The 18637-nt window shown below is 38.5% G+C and overlaps 1 protein-coding gene across 9 annotated transcripts in view; it reads left to right on the forward strand.

Annotated features, from left to right (window-relative positions):
- The window catches only part of EYA1 (EYA transcriptional coactivator and phosphatase 1), a 438130-nt gene that overhangs the window by 384292 nt on the left and 35201 nt on the right, over window positions 1-18637 (forward strand). For all 9 annotated transcript variants that reach the window (XM_049853553.1, XM_049853551.1, XM_049853550.1 and 6 more), the window contains one exon: window positions 2818-2907. In XM_049853553.1, coding sequence (XP_049709510.1) covers window positions 2818-2907 — 90 coding nt within the window. The remainder of the gene's footprint in view (window positions 1-2817; window positions 2908-18637) is intronic.

Raw genomic sequence — 18637 nt, forward strand, 5'->3', positions numbered from 1 at the left:
CTTCCTATTCTAAAATTCCTTCATTTGAGTTAACTCTCAGACTGTTCTTTTGATGTAGCAAACAATACCATGGAGTGGCAGGTATAAAAACTTTTAAGCAATGACAGCTAATAACAAAAGAAAATAACATTAAAAGGTAAATAAGGCCAACATCTGTGTTGTATTTGACCAGAAGATTGAACAAGCCTTTAAAATTTATTAGTATTCCAACAAGCAAGTCGTTACTGTAATTTATGAAGAAAAGTCAAAGTACGCTATATATTAACAAACAATAGAGTAATTCTTTTGATGGCCATATAAATAAGCAACTGTATCAAGAAGAAATAATACTTTTCCAGAAGTAACAATACCATGGCACATAAAGTCCAGAATTGGCAATTAAATAAATGTGGTGAGTCTCTTCACCCTTGCCACATAAAAAGATTCATTGACATAGTTATGAGACAAGTCAGTGTATTTTTATTGGCCTGAACTAGAGGGACTAAACACCTTAGTCAGGTGTTTTGTTTTAGAAACAGCTGTTTGAACTTGTCCTGCTGGTTAATTCTGCTGTTAGGTACATCTGAGGATTTGCTTTTTCCAGCATACTTACTGATACTTAGAATCCTTGTGAGCAGCAATTTCTTATAAAACCAAAAATAAAAAGGAGTTTTTTTTCACTCATTTGTAAACTCATCGTGGCTAATTGAGAGACAAATTTATTTGTTATTCCGTGTGAGAATAAGGAGCATGGTGTCTCAGTGGTTAAGCACTACGGCTGATAACCAAAAGGTCGGCAGCTCGAATCCACCAGTTGCGCCTTGGAAACCCTATGAGTTTTACTCTTTCCTATAGGGTTGCTGTGAGTTGGAATCGACTCAGTGGATTTGGATTTTCTTTTTTTGATGTGAGAATAATATGTTTGCCATCTGGCTGTCTGATTTATTCCATGAGAAAACTGAGGCTGGGAGAGGTTAAATAAGGAGACTAAAGTGTGAGGGCAAGGGAAGGTCCTGGTTTCCAAGTCTAGAGCTCTTCTTCTACCACTTCTTGCTACTTCCCAAAGAGCATGAAGAGATGGAACTGGAGGTAGATATTCAAGGGTGTGATAGACTTTAGCTGAATGGAGATTAGGAGGTATAAGATCCTTTGTACAAAGTGTAAGTATAAGATACTTGTACAAAGACGAGTCTTTGTAACGAAGGTAGTGCATTCAGAACACAATACAGGTTTAGACTGGGCAGTATTGGATAGTGAGAATCTTACTGGCATCTCCCAATACTTCGAGGCTTTGATACTAGTGATGAGCAGTCAGTCAGCCCAACACAACCCTTGTCTTGATAACATCTCCTGGCACTGAGACAAATTCAGGGAACATGCAGATATTTGCAACCTTTATAGTGTTAAAAACCAGTTGCCATCAAGTTGATTCCAACTCATGGGGACCTCGTGTGTCAGAGTGGAACTAGGCTCTATAGGGTTTTCAGTGGCTGATTTTTCAGAAGTAAATCACCAGGTCTTTCTTCTAAGATACCTCTGGGTGAATTCAGACCAACAACTCTTAGATAAGTAGCCAAGCATGTTAACCATTCATACCACTCAGGGATTCCTTTATAGTGTTGCTCTCTTAGTAATGTTCATGGTTGGAGATGATTAGTAGAGAAGACAAATATTTCCATAGAAAAAGAAAGTATAGAGGGATATAAATTAATTTTTGAAGGTTTTATTGATGTTCTAATAACAATACCAAATTTTATATGGTATTTTAAATTATTCCAAAGACCATCTTCTAATATACTATTTTATTATTACAGTAAATCTGTGGAATAAATACAGGCTCTAGCTGTATCATCATTTAATCAAGGAAATTGTAACTACAGAAATTAAGCCCTCACATGGCAACCCGTCTGGTCAGGGTATACTCTGGGTATCACCAACAGTATTTGACTCTTACATTACAGTGTATCTCTCAGAATGCACTGCACTCCCTCTTTGTATAATACCAGCTATTTGATGATTAGGTGGTATCACACGAATGTCAAGATCAGCTCTCTGAGCTGGACATGGTACCGAGTGGTCCAAATGGCCATCACTTTCTACTTTGAGTATACTCACAATTGGCAGGCAGTTTGAATAAAATACAGACAACAATAGAGAGTTGTCATCTGGACTAAAATTACTATTTACTACCTTTCTGAAATTAATCTACATTGTATCTATTTTCTGATATTTGTGGTAATTCATTTGGACACTCTTAATGGCTGTGGTGTAATAGAAACACCAATGGTTTCCTGATTCACTGAATTATTTGCTCCTAAAATAGGTGTATAAAGCTGAATTACCTCTACTTTGTATGACTAGAGAAGACCTGGTAGCACAGTGAATAAAGTACTCGCTGCTTACCGAAGAGCAAGATGTGGGAGAAAGATGTGGCAGTCAGCTTCTGTAAAAATCTACAGTTTGGAAACCCTATGGGGCAGTTCTAAACTGTCCCCTAGGGTCTCTGTGAGTCAGAATCAACTCGATGGTAGCTGGTTTGGTTTTAGTTTATAAGACTAAGTGACCCTAGATTTTTAATTTTTTGCAATATTATAATCAACAACTTATTTCTTCATTATGCAAAGGGCCAGCAACATTTGGGGCATTTGACTTAAAAAAAAATAATAAGTTGCTAAAATATCCACAAAATAAATCATGCTCATCGAAAGGAGTTGAAATCCAGGTGTCACAATTACCTCTTGCTTTCAGCCTTTCCTGATGCTGACTCCCTCTTAATGTGACACCGTATTCATGTAACGTCACATGTACATTTTCTTGACTTTAAAATTCTTCTTTTAGGATCCACCTACTTCAGTTTCCCTTGGACTGCGAATGGAAGAAATGATTTTCAACTTGGCAGACACACATCTATTTTTTAATGACTTAGAAGTAAGTTCTAGTTGTCTTTCGTGTTTGTTACGTTTCATGTTTGAAAATAGATGATCATAAAATAATGAATATTATTTTTAAATATATAATTAGATAATCGAAATGATGGGATAGCATAATTAGTAATTTTATGGCAATGTGTATTGCCTTCATGGTATTGCTCTATTTTATTTTACTTCGGCTGTTGTATTTCAAAGTTAGATGCCATCTAACCATTGGTAAGGATTAAAGTTTAATAACAGGAATATTAAATTTTAAACTTTGTTGATTATCAGAAGCTACAGATTTATCAGTTAGTATCGAGCTGTGTCATCAGAAATTATGATACTTATATATGCTTTTTTTTTATATATATATGCTGTGTCAGACTCTCAATATATTAGGTCAACTGCTTTTCTTACTGAATGGTCCAGTTGGTTAGACGATATTTTAGTCAGGCTCTTCGGGCTGCCAAGATATCTGATGTCAAACTGCAGATGATATTATTTGTTCATTATGATTTGGAGGGAAACTTTTGTAAGATGGCTAGCTAAATATTATGGGTACTGACAAACATGCTGATCTTTGTTAGCAGCATTCTTCAAAACAAAGAATACTGTTTTTCATATTTCCATTATGAAAAAACATGACTATAACTGCATTTCACTTCTTTCTTAATAGAGACAGTTGTTTATTTAAATCCCACCATTCAGCAAGCTTGTGGCAGGGCTGCCAACAGGCATTAATCATCAAGTTGTTGTTTTGCTGGATTTATAAATGTATATTATTTCAGACAGAAGAATCTGAAAGATTCAAATAGAACTTTTACTGATCAAAGTTAATTGGCAGCAATTGGCCTTTAAATATTTCCTGATGTTTCCCTTTTCAAAATCAAGCGAAATGCACCTTATTTAATAGATGAACCAAAATCATTTGAAAAATGCCAGTGTGTGACAGAACTTAAAGGCGGTTTGTTTAACATCTGTCCTATATTTTGATTTCTTTTCATCTGCAATGAAACTACTCACAGACGAATTGGCAACTTACAGTGCAATAAAATTATTTAAATGTGCTTTTTTTTTTTTTTTCTCTCCCATTCCTCAGTGAAGTATTTATTTTTACACTCAAGGTAAAACACATTTTTTTTTTTTTTTTGCATTTTAAAGAGTTTGCTTTCCTAAAGAAAGGTACATATATTACCGTTTTTTAAGACAGAAGTATTACAAGTGAGTGACAAGTTCAGAATTACTTTTAGAAGTTTAATAATCATACTTATTTTCAAGAGCTGTTTCTGATTTATGGCTGTGTTTCACTTTATAAGGGAGCAGCACAAAAAATTCCATATTTTACTAGTTTGTTAAAATTCCTTTACTGAGTTTCCATTTGTTTCTAATGATACACACAAAGCCGATATTTTGTCCTGGATACGACTTTGTTACTCTTATTGATGTTAATGGGTGTTAATAGCACCCATCAAGAAGAAATTAGCAGTAATTTGCTATCGCTTTTAAATTCTACCTTCTTAAAAATGCCAGAGCTTGTCTCTACAGTGCCAACACTATGTGGTGAAGAGTGAGAAGCTAGGCAGAGTAATAACATGGTAAAAAGAAATTTTTTTTTTTTATATAGACCCCCAAAATTTCCAAAATCAGTGTGGTTGTAACATAGCTAGATTTTTATTTCTTTCCTGACGTTATTCACACTGAAGTGTACCTAGACACTGTCTGAGATAGCACCCTAAGAAATATGCTGAAAGTATATCATTCACAGTTTTAGTTTAGCGATGTCATTTTTGTCCATAAGCACAAATGAAAAAATAATTAACTAGCAGTCTACTCAGTTATTGAAATATCAGATTCTATTCTTGGACTTGTCTGTGCTAGGACTATTTCTTAGAAGAGGTAACGTAGAAAAGAGAATGAATGACTAATGCAACCAGATATATAAAACAGTGGTGAAAAAATATTTAAGCATGTAACTTTACAAAAGTTGAGTTTAAATTATTTTACTTGAGAATAACATAAAGGGATCTACAAAAGCAGAATTTTTAGCATCTGTTTTATCTTTAGAAAGTATTTACTTGTTCTAGATTCAGGCAACATTTAAAAAATAAAGTGGCCCTTATGTTTACATCAGTCTTTCATTTTTTCAACAAACCTGGGACTGGTCATTGTAAGTATTAGTTTCTTTCAAAATAAGTGAAATTATTTCCTGGCAAAATAAATGTTTTGGCATAATGCTCTTCAAAAAACCAAAATTATCTCACCAGGCAGAAATGATGTGGTAATGCCTGATTTCACACTCCAGTTAGCAATGTGCTGTGGTAGGGGACATGAATATTTTAATATATTTAAATTACATGTTTTTAGCTCTTTAAGGTTTGTGGTACAAGTAATTTTAAGATTAACAAGCTGTTGGTTATCATGAAGTGTGATTTTTCAAATCTAATTGTTTACAGTTGGCCTCTTTTCTTCTAAAATCTTAACTTTGCCTTCTCCTCTGTACTATTTGGTTAGTTCACAGCTTTGGCATATGAGAGATTCTGAATAATGAAATACACTTTGTGAAGGGGCTTCCCATAACATTTGTTATATTATCAAAGCTTATGTTTAATGTGGATATTAGGATCTGATTTAGGAAATTTAGAATATGATTTTTGAAGCAATTTAGAAATATTCTAATCAAACTACAGGAAATTTATAAAATTAACCATGTTTAGTTTTAAAAGCCTTGTCATTTCACTCAGTGACTATTTAAATTAATTCTGTTGTTACTCCAGGAAAAAAAAAATTAAAATGAGAAATTTTGTTTTTCCCTACCATTAAAAATGACATGTTAGGAATATGAGTGACAGGGAAACCTAATTATCATGGGAAATATTTTCTCACATCAGAGGAGGGCTTAGACTTTAGTTCCCTAGTGCCCTGCTGGCTTTCCTAGTCTGACTAACATCCTTCCTATCATTTTACAAAAAGGCCTCCATGTGCAATATGATGATGCTTATATGGAAGCCATTTTTTTTTTTTTTTTGTGAATGACAATATAGAATTGGAGGGTTCCCCCTCGCCCAAGCTTGTTTAGTAAAACATTGCTATAAGTGAAGAAAGAGGTCTTTCTGTTGGATTTTTATTGAAAGGCAATCTGTAAATAGAGTAGGGAAAAACCTTCAGCATATGATAATGTTTCAGTTTAACCTGCCACTGGTCAGTTCTGCTGAATTTTTCCAGGTAAAGGAAAATATTTTATTAAAATGGACATTTTAAAAATAGAACGTGAGCTCACGTTGGATTTCCTCTTTCTCGCTGGTTTTAAGTAATATCATTTTACTGACTTTATGGTTGTCATTCTAACCAGTGGTGTTGACGTGGTGGCCTTCAAGGGTCAGCAGGTACCACGTCTCTGGCCTCCGGCCTTACTTCACAGCTGCAAGGCTTAGGCTGGGAAGTAGTGAGAACCCTTCTCTTGTCTTCTGTGAGACCCAGAAATGTGAAGGAGTTGCACAGACCAACTAGTTATTTTGAAATTGCATTGGGCACCCCTTCCTCACTCTACCACTGTTTTGTTTAGTCCAGACAGACTGATATTTCATATTGCAATATGAATACTCCAGGGCTTCCTGAGTCTCATGTAGGGTTCCATTCTAGGTCTGGTTTTTAAGCGTCCGTACTTGAAAAAATCTGTACAAGGACATCATACATGAAGAAAGCAAAAGATTGTTAAAAAGACAGGAAAGTTAAAAAAAAAAAAAAAAAAAAAACCACCAAAATAGATGTTGGAAGAGACTCTGAAACTTGCTTTTGAACATAAAGTAGCTAAAGCAAGTGGGAGAAGTGATGAAGCAAAAGAACTGAACAGAAGATTTCAAAGGGTGGCACAAGAAGACAAAAGTATTATAATGGAATGTTCAAACACCTGGAGTTAGAAAACCAAAAGGGAAGAACTTGCTCAGCATTTCTCAAATTGAAAGAACTGAAGAAAAAATTTCAGGCTTCAAGTTGCAATGTTGAAGGATGCTATGGGCAAAAAATCGAATGACATAGGAAGCATAAAAAGAAGATGGAAGGAATACGCATAGTCACTGTACCAAAAAGGATAGGTCAGTGTTCAACCATTTCAGGAGGTAACATGTTATCAAGAACCAATGGTACTGAAGGAAGAAGTCCAAGCTGCACTGAAGGCATCGTTGAAAAACAAAGTTCTCGGAATTGATGGAATACCAATTGAGATGGTTCAACAAATGGATGCAAGGCTGGAAGTACTTACTCATTTATGCCAAAAAATTTGGAAGACAGCTACCTGACCAGCTGGAAGAGATCCACATATGTGCCTATTCCAAAGAAAGGTGATCCAATGGAATGCGGAAATTATTCAACATTAACATCTCATATAAGTGAAATATCTCACACAAGTAAAATTTTGCTAAAGATAATTCAGAAATGCTTGCAGCAGTACATTGACAGGGCACTACAAGAAATTCAGGCCAGATTCGGAAGAGGATGTGGAATGAGGTATATCATAGCCAATGTCAGCTAGACCTTGGTTAGAAGCAAAGAATACCAGAAGGATGTTTATCTATGTTTTATTGACTATGCAAAGACATTCAACTGTGTGGATCATAACAAATTATGGGTAACAGTGTGAAGAATGGAAATTCCAGAACACTTAATTTTGTTCACGTGGAACCTGTACAAAGACCAAGAGGCAGTCGTCGGAACAGAACAAAGGGGATACGGCGTAGTTTAAAATAAAAAAAAAAAGGTGTGTGTCAGGGTTGTATCCTTTCACCCTACTTATTCAGGCTGTATGCTGAGCAAGTAATCCAAGAATCTGGACTTTATGAAGAACAACACAGCATCAGAATTGGAGAGAGACTCGTGAACAACCTGAGATATGCAGATGACACAACATTGCTTGCTGCAAGGTAAGAGGACTTGAAGCACTTACTGAGGAAGATCAAACACCACAGCCTCCAGTACGGATTACACCTCAACATAAGGAACACAAAAATCCCCACAACAGGACCAATAAGCAACATCATAATAAATGGAAAAAAGTTGTCAAGGATTTCATTCTACTTGGATCCACAATCAACACTCATGAAAGCAGCAGTCAATCTGTTGCAAAAGACCTCTTTAAAGTGTTGAAAAGCAAAGATGTCACTTTGAGGACTGAATTGTGCCTGAACCACACACACCGTGGTATTTTCAATCACCTCATAATTGTGAAAGCTGGACAATGATCAAGAAAGACCGAAGAAAAATCAATGCCTTTGAATTATGGTCTGACAAAAAATATAGACTATACCACAGATGGCCAGAAGAATGAAAAATATGTCCTGGAAGAAGTACAAGCAGAATGCTCCTGAGAAACGAGGATGGCGAGACTTTGTCTTGCATACCTTGGACCTGTTATCAGGAGGGACCAGTCCTTGGAGAAGGACATCATCGTTGGTAAAGTAGAGGGTCAGCTAAAAAGAGGAAGACCCTCAACGAGATGGATGGGCACAGTGGCGGCAACAATGGGCTCAAACATAGTAATGATTGTGAGGAGGGCGCAGGATGTGGCAGTGTTCTGCTCTCTTCTACACAGGGTTGCTCTGAGCTGGAAAGGACTCAATGGTGCCTAACATGAACAAAAAAAATCTGTGGAAAGATACTCCAGAATTTCAGCATTGTTTTTATCTGGGATTTTGGAGTTTTTTATTTTTTTGTTTGTACTTCACTCTATATTCTGAATTCTCTATAATGTATATGCATTTTTTAATAATGAAGGAGAAAAAAATACTACCTTTAAAAGCCATTGATAATATTAAAAAGACAAAACAGAACGAAACATGTACAACCAAAGTAGCAAAGAATTCATGTTTTTACAAATGATGAAGAAACACGTAAAGAACTAGCTCAGTAGGAAAAAGGAGCCAAAGGACAAGAACAATTTACAAGAGGAAAGCATTCGAATGATCAGCATACAGAAAGATATAAAAATATTAGATTTCATTCTAGTAATCAGAAAGGTTGGGTCAAACGTTAAGTGTCTAGCCTCTTGGTCATCAAACTGGCAAAGATTTAAAATCAATGATATGGTTTACAGTGCAATAGGATGGGCGTTTGCCAACATTGCTGGTAAGGGTACAAATTGGTACAGCTTTTCTCAGCTCTGCCCAGAGGCTTTTGTATACTAGTTTAATCTCTCCTGATAAATTCAGGAAACAAAGGACCGCACGTTCTATATCCTGGTAATGTCTCCCACAGCACAGAGTTTTATATACATTTGTATAAATTTATGCAAAGCAGCTTGACAGTGTCCTCAGAACCTTGATGTGACAACTCTTTTACTTAGTAATTCCACTTTCATCGTCTATTCTAAGAAAATAGAGTTGCAAACAGATAATCATGAGCTGTTTCTTTCTGCTGTGCATATGGTTGCTATGAGTCAGAACCAACTCAATGGCACCTAACAACGATTATGAGGTAATAATAATAAGCATTCATTGGAAACTTGTTCTAAGGGCTTTATATACACCATTTTATTTAGTACCCCGATATCTTAATGATAGAAGCACTATTATCTCCTTTATATGGAACCAAAACCAAACCAAACCCATTGCTATCGAGTCGACTCCGACTCATAGCAACTCTATAGGACAGAGTAGAACTACCCCATTGAGTTTCCAAGGAGCGCCTGGTGGATTTGAACAGCAAACCTTTTGGTTAGCAGCCATAGCACTTAACCATTACACCATCAGGGTTTCCAATGGAGGAGCCAAAAAAGTCCAAGGTCACAAAGGTATTAAGTGACAGATTCTAACCCAAGTCTGACATTTTCCAGAAGTCCACTCATTCCCCCATACTCTGCCTCCCATGCAGTGTTTTATACAACAAAATTTAGAAATACATTAAAACTATTTACTGCATAAAGGTCCATTTCAAGTTTTAAAATAAGCTGTAAAATACAGTGTGGCCTTAATGTTAAATTTATGATATATTAATAAAAATGGGGAAATTATTTTTAAAAGCAAACTGCAAAATGCAGTGTATGGTCCTGATTTTTAGCATCTATGACATATTTAAAAATAACTGGATGATGAGGTTATTATACTGTCTCTCTGTGATGCTTCAAAACTAAGACGCGTGTAGCATTCTCTACTGTCTTTATACTGTGTTGTTTCATTCATTCATTCAGCAGTCAGTAAATATTTATTGAGTGAGAGGCACAGTTATAGATGCTGTGGATGCCGCCAAGACTGAGGCAGGGCCACTCTCCTCATGGAGTTAACACTGTAAAAGAGAAGCAGGCTATAAATGCTGTGTAAATAAGGTAGTTTCATGTAGTGGTAAGTACTCTGAAGAAAATAATAATTGGCTGAGGCAGGACAGCATGGGGGGCAGGATGATTCTTGGCTAAGATGACCAGGAAGAACTTATCTGTGAGGAAATGGCATTTGCAAAGAAAACAGGAAGGTGGGAGAGAAGTCAATGTGCAACAATGTGGTAGCACCCCAGAAGGGGAATGGCAATTGCAAAAGCCCTGAGATGGGATTGAGTTTTCTTCTTCAAAAAACAAGCAAGATGACCAGTGTGGCTAGGACGGAGTGAAGGGTAGGAGAGTGACAGGGTCCAGATCATGAAGTACCCTGTAGACCATAATTAACCAAAAACCATTGCAGATGAGTCAGTTCCAACTCATAGTGACCCTGTAGGACACACTTCCCCATAGAGTTTCCAAGGAGCCACTGGGGGACTCGAACTTCAAAACTTTGGGTTAGCAGCTGTAGCACTTAACCACTTAGAAGATGGGTATTTTTTCTAATTGCAGTGGGAAGCCACTGGAGAGTTTTCAGCATGGATGTGATAGAATTGTATTTGTACCTTAAAAAGATCAGTCAGGTTATCATATGAGGAATGGGGGCAAGAGAGGACACAGGGAGACCAATTACGAGATTGTTTCAGTTAGGCAGGGAGGAGATTAGCTTTGGGCTGCAGTTGTGCAGTCCTGGACACAGTGAGAAGCTGCAGATTTGCCCTATATTTTGGTGGAAGCCCTGGCAGGATTTGCTAATGATCAGATGAGGTGGAGAGGGAAAACCGAGTCAGTGATGACCACTACACTAGGTTTTGACCTTAGCAACTGGATGGGTGGTCACATTTCTGAGACGAGAATGAGTTGGTTTGGGTTGAGGAGGTGGGGGGAGGAGGGACTTTGATTCAAGCATTCAGTGTTGAGCACACTAAGTTTGAAATACCTATTCCAACATCCAAGTCAAACTATCACATATAAACAGGTAAGCATAGAGGTTTGGATCCCAGAGAAAAGAGAAATTCTGAAGATAAGAGTTTTGGGAGGCGAAGAACCATGCCACTGTACGTAGGGGAAAGTGTGTAAATAGAAGAGAGGGCCTCAGTGGGGCATTAGGACACTCTAACAATTAGAAATAGGACCAAGGAAGAGCTTTCAAAGGAGAACAGAAACCCAGAGAATAAAGTATTTCGATAATGTGGAAATCTTTCATTACTGTGCCAAGTGCTGCCAAAGTAGATGAGGACAAAGAAGTGATTGTTGATTTGACAAGAATGTTGGTTATTGATGACTCTGATAAACACCATTTCAATAAAATGTGAAAATGTAAATTCCGTTGGAAAGAGTTGAGAGGACGAGGGTTAAAAAAGTGAAGACAGGAAGTATTGAGTATTTTGACAGTGACAGAATGCAGAGATGTGGGGTGGTTTGTGGAGAAGATCAGAGCGTCAAAACCTGTTGCTGTTGAGTTGATTCTGACTCCCTGTGACCCCATGTATGTCAGAGTAGAATTGTGCTCCATTGGGTTTTCGTGGCTGATTTTTCCAAAGTAGATCGCCAGGCCTTTCTTCCAAGGCACCTCTGGGTGTACATGAGCTGACAATCTTTTGGTTAGCAACTAAGTGCCTTACCGGTTTATACCTCCAGGGACAGGAAGTATTGAGAGTTTTGATGATGATAGAATGTAAAAATATGGAGTGGTTTGTAGAGGGGATCATAAAATCAAGAAAGGGCTATTTATTTTATAAGTAAAAGACATTTAGGCATGTTGGGATGTATGTGGGAATGATTCAGTAGAAAGGACAGATACATGATGTGCCAAAGTGAGGGGCAGTTGCAGGAGCGAAGTCCTTAGGTGAGCAAGAGAGGATGGGATCCAGAATGCAAGTGACAGGACTGGCAGAGTCTGCAGGAACACGCTCAGGCAGATAGGTGGGACTTGGTAGTGGTCCAAAAAAAAAACCAAACCCAGTGCCGTCGAGTCGATTCTGACTCATAGCGACCCGTAGGACAGAGTAGAACTGCCCCATTGAGTCTCCAAGGAGCACCTGGCGGATTTGAACTGCCGACCCCGTGGTTAGCAGCCATAGCACTTAACCACTATGCCACCAGGGTTTCCTTGGTAGTGGTAGGAGGGGGTTTTTTCCGCCGTAAAAATACTTATTGTACTACATTATGATTTTCTGTTTCCCTCTTTTTATCCTCCATGAGATAATTCCTTGAGGGCAAGGGCCGTGATTTGTCTGCCTGAACCTTAAGCTCCTAACACAGGGTTTGCTATATAAAAGGCTCAACTATATTTTTTCGAATTATTTTTTACCCAGTTTTTTAAATTCATAGTCTAAAATTAGCACTACTGCTTTTATAATTTGAAAAAGTTAGCTTTAAAAAAAATGAAGATGATCTACCAATCCTAAAAATAATTGAAATTGTCCAAGATGTTAAACTTTGATATTATCCTTTTTCAAAGTCATACTTTCAAAATCCTTAATGCCAAAACACAATATACATAGAAGAGGTATAATATAAAATTATATGCAGTGTGATTTCAGGTATGTATGTTAGATATTAAAAAATAAATTTCTCTACTATAAAAATGTTACCAAAATATAAAAACAAAAATTATTATCTCTAGGCAGTGGGATTACAAGTTATTAAATTTTCTTTATGTTATTATGTCCTATAGTTGGAAACCCTGGTGGTGGTGTGGTTAAGAGCTATGGCTGTAACCGTAGGCTCGGCAGTTCGAATCTACCAGGTCCTTCTTGGAAACCCTATGGGGCAGCTCTACTCTGTCTTGTTAGGGTCATTATGAGTCAGAATCAACTCAACGGCAGTGGAGTTTTTTTATAATTGGTTAATACTTCTTTATAATCAGAAAAATATTGAATATAATTATAACTCTACTATTCCAACTTGACTCAAAATCCGGTATTTATTTTGTTTGTTATCTTGGAGTTCTGCAGATAACCAGAGTTTGAACATATGGTTGCATTTGTTCCGTGCCTCAGTTTCCCATCTGTAAAATGGGATGGTAACAGTACCCACAGCATAGGATCAGCGTGAGGATTAACTGAGTTATTCTTCATTTAATGAATAAAGCGCATAGAACTAGCATTGGCACACGGGAGGCTCTAAAGAAGTCTACGCTGCTATTAATTGTTTATTGAGCATCTTCTACACACAAAGCACTGCGGCAGGTGCTAGAGTAATCTGGAGGAAGAGAAGGGGATGAGTTAAGGAGGGGCTAGGGAATGACGATTATAAAACCACACCTTTGCTGCCAAGATTCCCACGTAGAATTCTAATAGAAATCGTACCAGACACAACGAAAGCGGTTAGTCTTGCAAATGCCTTAAGTTTCAGGCACATCACAGGGTGTTTTCCTTGCTCTTTCCTCATTCAAAGCCCCCCAGTTTCATGAGGGAAAGTTGGTCGTTGGCAGTGACATAGTTAAATTACCACTGTATCTGCTTCCATCACATTGTGCTCTTCTTCGTATGAAAGGAAGACTCTGGTTCCTGTCCAAAGGACACGTGTTCCTTTAGTTCTGCTGACGAGTTCTCCTCTCTGCATCCTCCTGCTGCCCAGTGCGTTTTGAAGGACAGCTGGTGGAATTGGTGGTGGTGTCTGCAGCGTGGGGCAGAGCCTGGCTGTGCGCGCGGTCACGCAGCCTGGCAGATCCCCCGCGCTGGACACAGCATCGGGGCAGCTTGCCCAGGGCACTGCCTGCTCAGGCTGCGGGTCCTCCCCTGGGGAAGGAGGAGGCAGGAGGACAGCAGGCATTAAGGAAACCTCTTCTCACATTGGAGTCCCTGGGTGATGCAAATGGTTAATGCGCTCAACTGCTAACCAAAAGGTTGGAGGTTTGAGTCCACCCAGAGGTGCTTTGGAAGAACGTCCTGGTGCTCTACTTCTGAAAAATCACCATTGAAAACCCTATGAAGCACAGTGCTGCTCCGACACACATGGGGTGGCTGTGAGTCAGAGTCAACTCAACGGCACCTCCTTCTCCTCACACAGGTAAAATGAGTGCTAGCAACTGAAGACATGCATGGCACAAACTGTTTTCAGATTGAAAGTCCTTGTTAATGAGATAACAGCCACTATACAGTATACAAAGCATTGTCACAAAACCATCGAATGTGATCCTCTGTCACCACCGTGAACTCAGTCTTATATATCTCCAGTTTATACACTTAGGAAATTGAAGTGATTGGCCAAAGACGCTGGGTTAGGTAATGGTAAAGCTGAGATCAAAACATGGCTTCCCTGGCTGAAATATCATGGCACAAACAAAAAAACCTCTTTAGCTGTGCCATATAATTGGCTATTCTTCTTTAGCAGTCTGAAGAAATTGAGTCGTATCTTGGTGCATGAACTTACAAGGACCCTATGACACATAGATGCAATACTGTATAGCCCAATAACTGAACAGTGGTTTTTCTAAAGGAATTTTCGATTTTTTGTTGTTGTTTCTCATCATGTCTTACAGACAGTAATTGCTGAAGCATTCTAAAATCTCTTTTGGAAAAGCTGGGAGATAGGTCAGTAAATAAATGGACGGATGAATGGATGGACAGATGGATGACAGACATGTGCTACTGTACATTCCTATCGTTGAATACACAGAAACACTTCAGCAGCTCCTACATTACGACCTGCTATGCTATAAATTTACTCATGGCTTGCTCCCTTCCACACACTATGCTAGCCATTGAGGGTAGAGAGATGAAACATATTCCCTACCTTCAAGGAGCCCGGATACTGAGTGGAGACAGAAAAATAAAAGAGCAACTGTATCAGACAGAAAACTAACAGTTACATCAGAGTGATATCCACAGTAGTGGAGATATGTAAGGATGCTGGTAGGTTCCAAAGGGGGGGGATGGCTAACCCAGACTTGGGGAGAGGTGGCAAGGATGAAAATGGTAGAGAAATGACTTCACCAGGAAGTAAAATTTGGCCTGAGAGAGCATGGCATGTGAGACCGAGTCTGAGTGTGTTTAAAACACAGAGCCCGTGTACAGCAGTGGTGAGATAAGAGGAGGGAAGGGTGACAGGAACCAGATCACGAAAGGCTTTGTATGGGCTGCTAAGGTTTTATAGTGAATGCCAAAGGCGATCATTACAGAATTTTTAGTATTGCTGTGGAGACGGATTGGGAAGTCAGAGGTATCAGTAATCTAGTAACCAGGGAACAGCAAACAGGGACAGATGTGAAAGCTGTTAAGAAGTAGTCTGGATAGGATTCGGGGTATTTTCAGTGTTGGGGGTGGGGAGGCAAGAACCGTAGTTTCTGGCTTGAGCAACAAGGTGTTATTCACTGAGGTAGAAAACCCATGGAAACGATCACGTTTTGGAAGGAAGATGATGAATCCGGTTTTGAGAGATTGAATTTGAAGTGTGTGTAGGACATGCACGTGGAGGCCAGTGGGCAGTTGTATGGGCAGGTCAGAAGCTCAGGAGAGAGAATTGAGCTTGAAATTGATGGAGATTTCCAAGAAAGAAGTCTGGCCCCTGCTTGCTGAAGAAGAAAAATGGTTTCAGAGCAGGGGTCCTGTTGTGAAATTTTAGTTGGAAGCCCAGAATCAAAATGTATATTGAAGATTCCTGGTTTGGAGAATTAAATGACTATGTAAGGCAGAAGTGGTCATTTTTAGTATCAGTTAGCAGTCTGATATTAATCTGTCCAAAAAACTTTCTTCTTAGTTTTGCAAGTCTCTTAATTCCGTTGGAGGAATAGAGAAAGCAGCAGAGTGAGAGAGACCTGGCTTCAGTCCTTGCTCCTTACTAACATGTGCCATAGCACAGTCAACCCCGACAAGCGTCAGCTATGGGAACAAGGAGGCTGTGAAGGTTAAAGGAGAGAACAGAATCTCAAGTCCCCAGCCCAGTGCCTGCCACTTGGGGACGCCCCCACAAATGGTAGCACTTCCCCTTCTTGCTAAATAGAAATGCCGCTTCAGCTTTCAGATGGACTGTTGGGTTGCCGTCAGCTTATTTAAAAATACTGTGAAATTGACCTGCTAATGTCATATGTGACAGGCTTTTAGTTTAGACTGGTATCCCAGATTTTGACAGGTGTTCACTAATCTTCAGTCGGGGAGAGGCTAACTCGTTTTTAAAGCCAAATTTTCTTCATTTACCTCCATAGGAAGTTTGTTTAATAGAGAAAAGAATTTTCAAAGTGCCCTTTTTTTTTTTTTTTTTTGATTGAATAATGCCAGGGAAGGCCTGTGACTACAACTTCCCCCAAAATGTGTTTCCGTTGCCATCCCAGAGGCTTCTCCCATTTCAGGGCAGTTACAGTAGAGCCTCTATCCAGGCGCAGTTCAGCATTCTAACAGCATTTCTAAGGAAAAGCTTTCGGAATCCTGGATTCTTCCTGCTGCTAATTGTGTGCTACTCCTTTGTAAGGCAGGTGGAGGCTGGGTGTGGGAAGGGGATGTTGACTTTGATCAACATCATTTGGTAAACTTGTTTGCATCTTCCAAATTAACCGACTATTATCTTCTGATGTTGGCATTTTATCAGAAATTTAAAGGTAGCCCTATGTCCAAGATATCCTCTTTGATTAGTAGGAATTGTTTGTTTTAAACACATACTAATTCAATACTACTAGACTTGCAGATAAGATGTTTCTATTAAGCAACAAATAGCTTAGAAAATTAACAGTCGAAAGGTAAAATGTTCAGCATGTATGCAATAACATGTTAGAGGTGTGGTAGAGTAAGAATATTTCCCCCTCGAAAAGTAGTAATAATATTTGTTGCATTAGTTGCTATCGACTCACCTCTAGCTCACAGCGACCTTACGTATCACAGAACAAAGCATTACCTACCTCGTCCTGTCCTATCTTCACAGTCACTGGTATGTTGAGTCCCTTGTTGCGACTCTTGTGTGGTGCCTTCTAACTAGGGGGCTCATCTTCCAGTACCAGTGATGCATAAGGTTTTCATTGACTGATTTGGAAGTAGATCACCAGGCTTTTCTCCTAACCTGTTTTAGTCTGGAAGCTCCGTTGAAACCTGTCCACCCTCCTAGTATTTGAAATACCAGTGGCACAACTTCCACCATCGTAACAACATGCCAGCCACCACAGTATGACAAACTGACAGGTGGGTGGTAGAACTATAACGTTTAAAACATAATGTTTATTTATGTTAAAATAAAAGAAAAATGCTCTGGATTTTAAATAGCAAACATCATTCTATTTATAATCACATACCTACGTACCTATTTAAATTTTCTTAAGTAGAAGTCATAATTGGCCAAAGCTACGTAAATTGACAAAAAAGGGCTTTTCCAAAATCTGAGGTAAAATTTAAAACTTTAAGTTGAGGTGAGAAACAAATCAGTTGTTTTTAGAGATAATGGTAGAAAAGATGAAGATATCCCTGTTCTCAAGTAGCCTCAGTTTGGTGGGGGATATAAATAAGTAAGGTAATAGTGAATTTGGAAGCCTTTGGGAGTACTGGGGAAGTGCAGCCAGCCCCACATGAGAGTGATGTCAAAAGTACTACTTGAAGGATTAACAGGAGCCCACAAAGCTGAATGGGGTGGGCTTTAGAGAAGAGTGTTCTACGCAGAAGGTATAGAACGAACAAGGCTCAGAGATGCGAGGGATTAAAAATATCAGTTAAGGAAAATGTAATAAATATAAACTAAGAAGATAAATGGAATAGTGGTTAAAAGCTCGGCTGCTAACCAAAAGGTCAGCAGTTCGAATCCAATAGCTGCTCCTTGGAAACTCTTTGGGGCATTTACTCTGTTCTATAGGGTCACAATGAATCAGAATCGATTCCACGGCAACAGGTTAAAGAAATCAACTTGATAGCAACTATTGGATCCATCAGCCTTTGCTTGGCTAAATGAAATAGGAAACATGCAAAAAATGGAGTATTATGCAGCAATTTAAGAGATAATATGGATAGATGATCAATATATTTATTATATATTGGTGAGTAGAGGAGAAAAGTAGGTTACAAGTAGCATGTACCTGGTTTCACCTGCTTTTTGTGTGTCTCCCCTACTGGAATGTAGGTTCTGTGAAAAACTTGAGGGACTTTGGATAAATGGGTGAGTGAATGGGAGGGGAGGGAGGTCTATGGAAGGATGTTAACAGTGGTTACTTGAGGGATGGAATTGAGAGCTTATTGTGTGTGTGTGTGTGTGTATTCTGTATCGTATAAATTTTCCATGTGAGTATTATCATTTTTATCCTCAGGAAAAAAACACACTTGTTTTCACAAAGCTACTAACTTTTTAATGCTTCAGTGACAAAATATGACGACATAATTCATTAACTTCTGGTTGGATCATTGATTCTTAACTAAATTCTGCAAATCAGATAATCTGAAAGGTTTCATTCCATATCATCTCTGTGCTTGGTCCAGTGTTAGAAAATCAAAAGGAAGAAAAAGATGTGGGAAACCATCTCCTCTTTCAAAGA

This window comes from Elephas maximus, chromosome 15, assembly GCF_024166365.1.
Source record: "Elephas maximus indicus isolate mEleMax1 chromosome 15, mEleMax1 primary haplotype, whole genome shotgun sequence".
NCBI lineage: Eukaryota > Metazoa > Chordata > Mammalia > Proboscidea > Elephantidae > Elephas > Elephas maximus.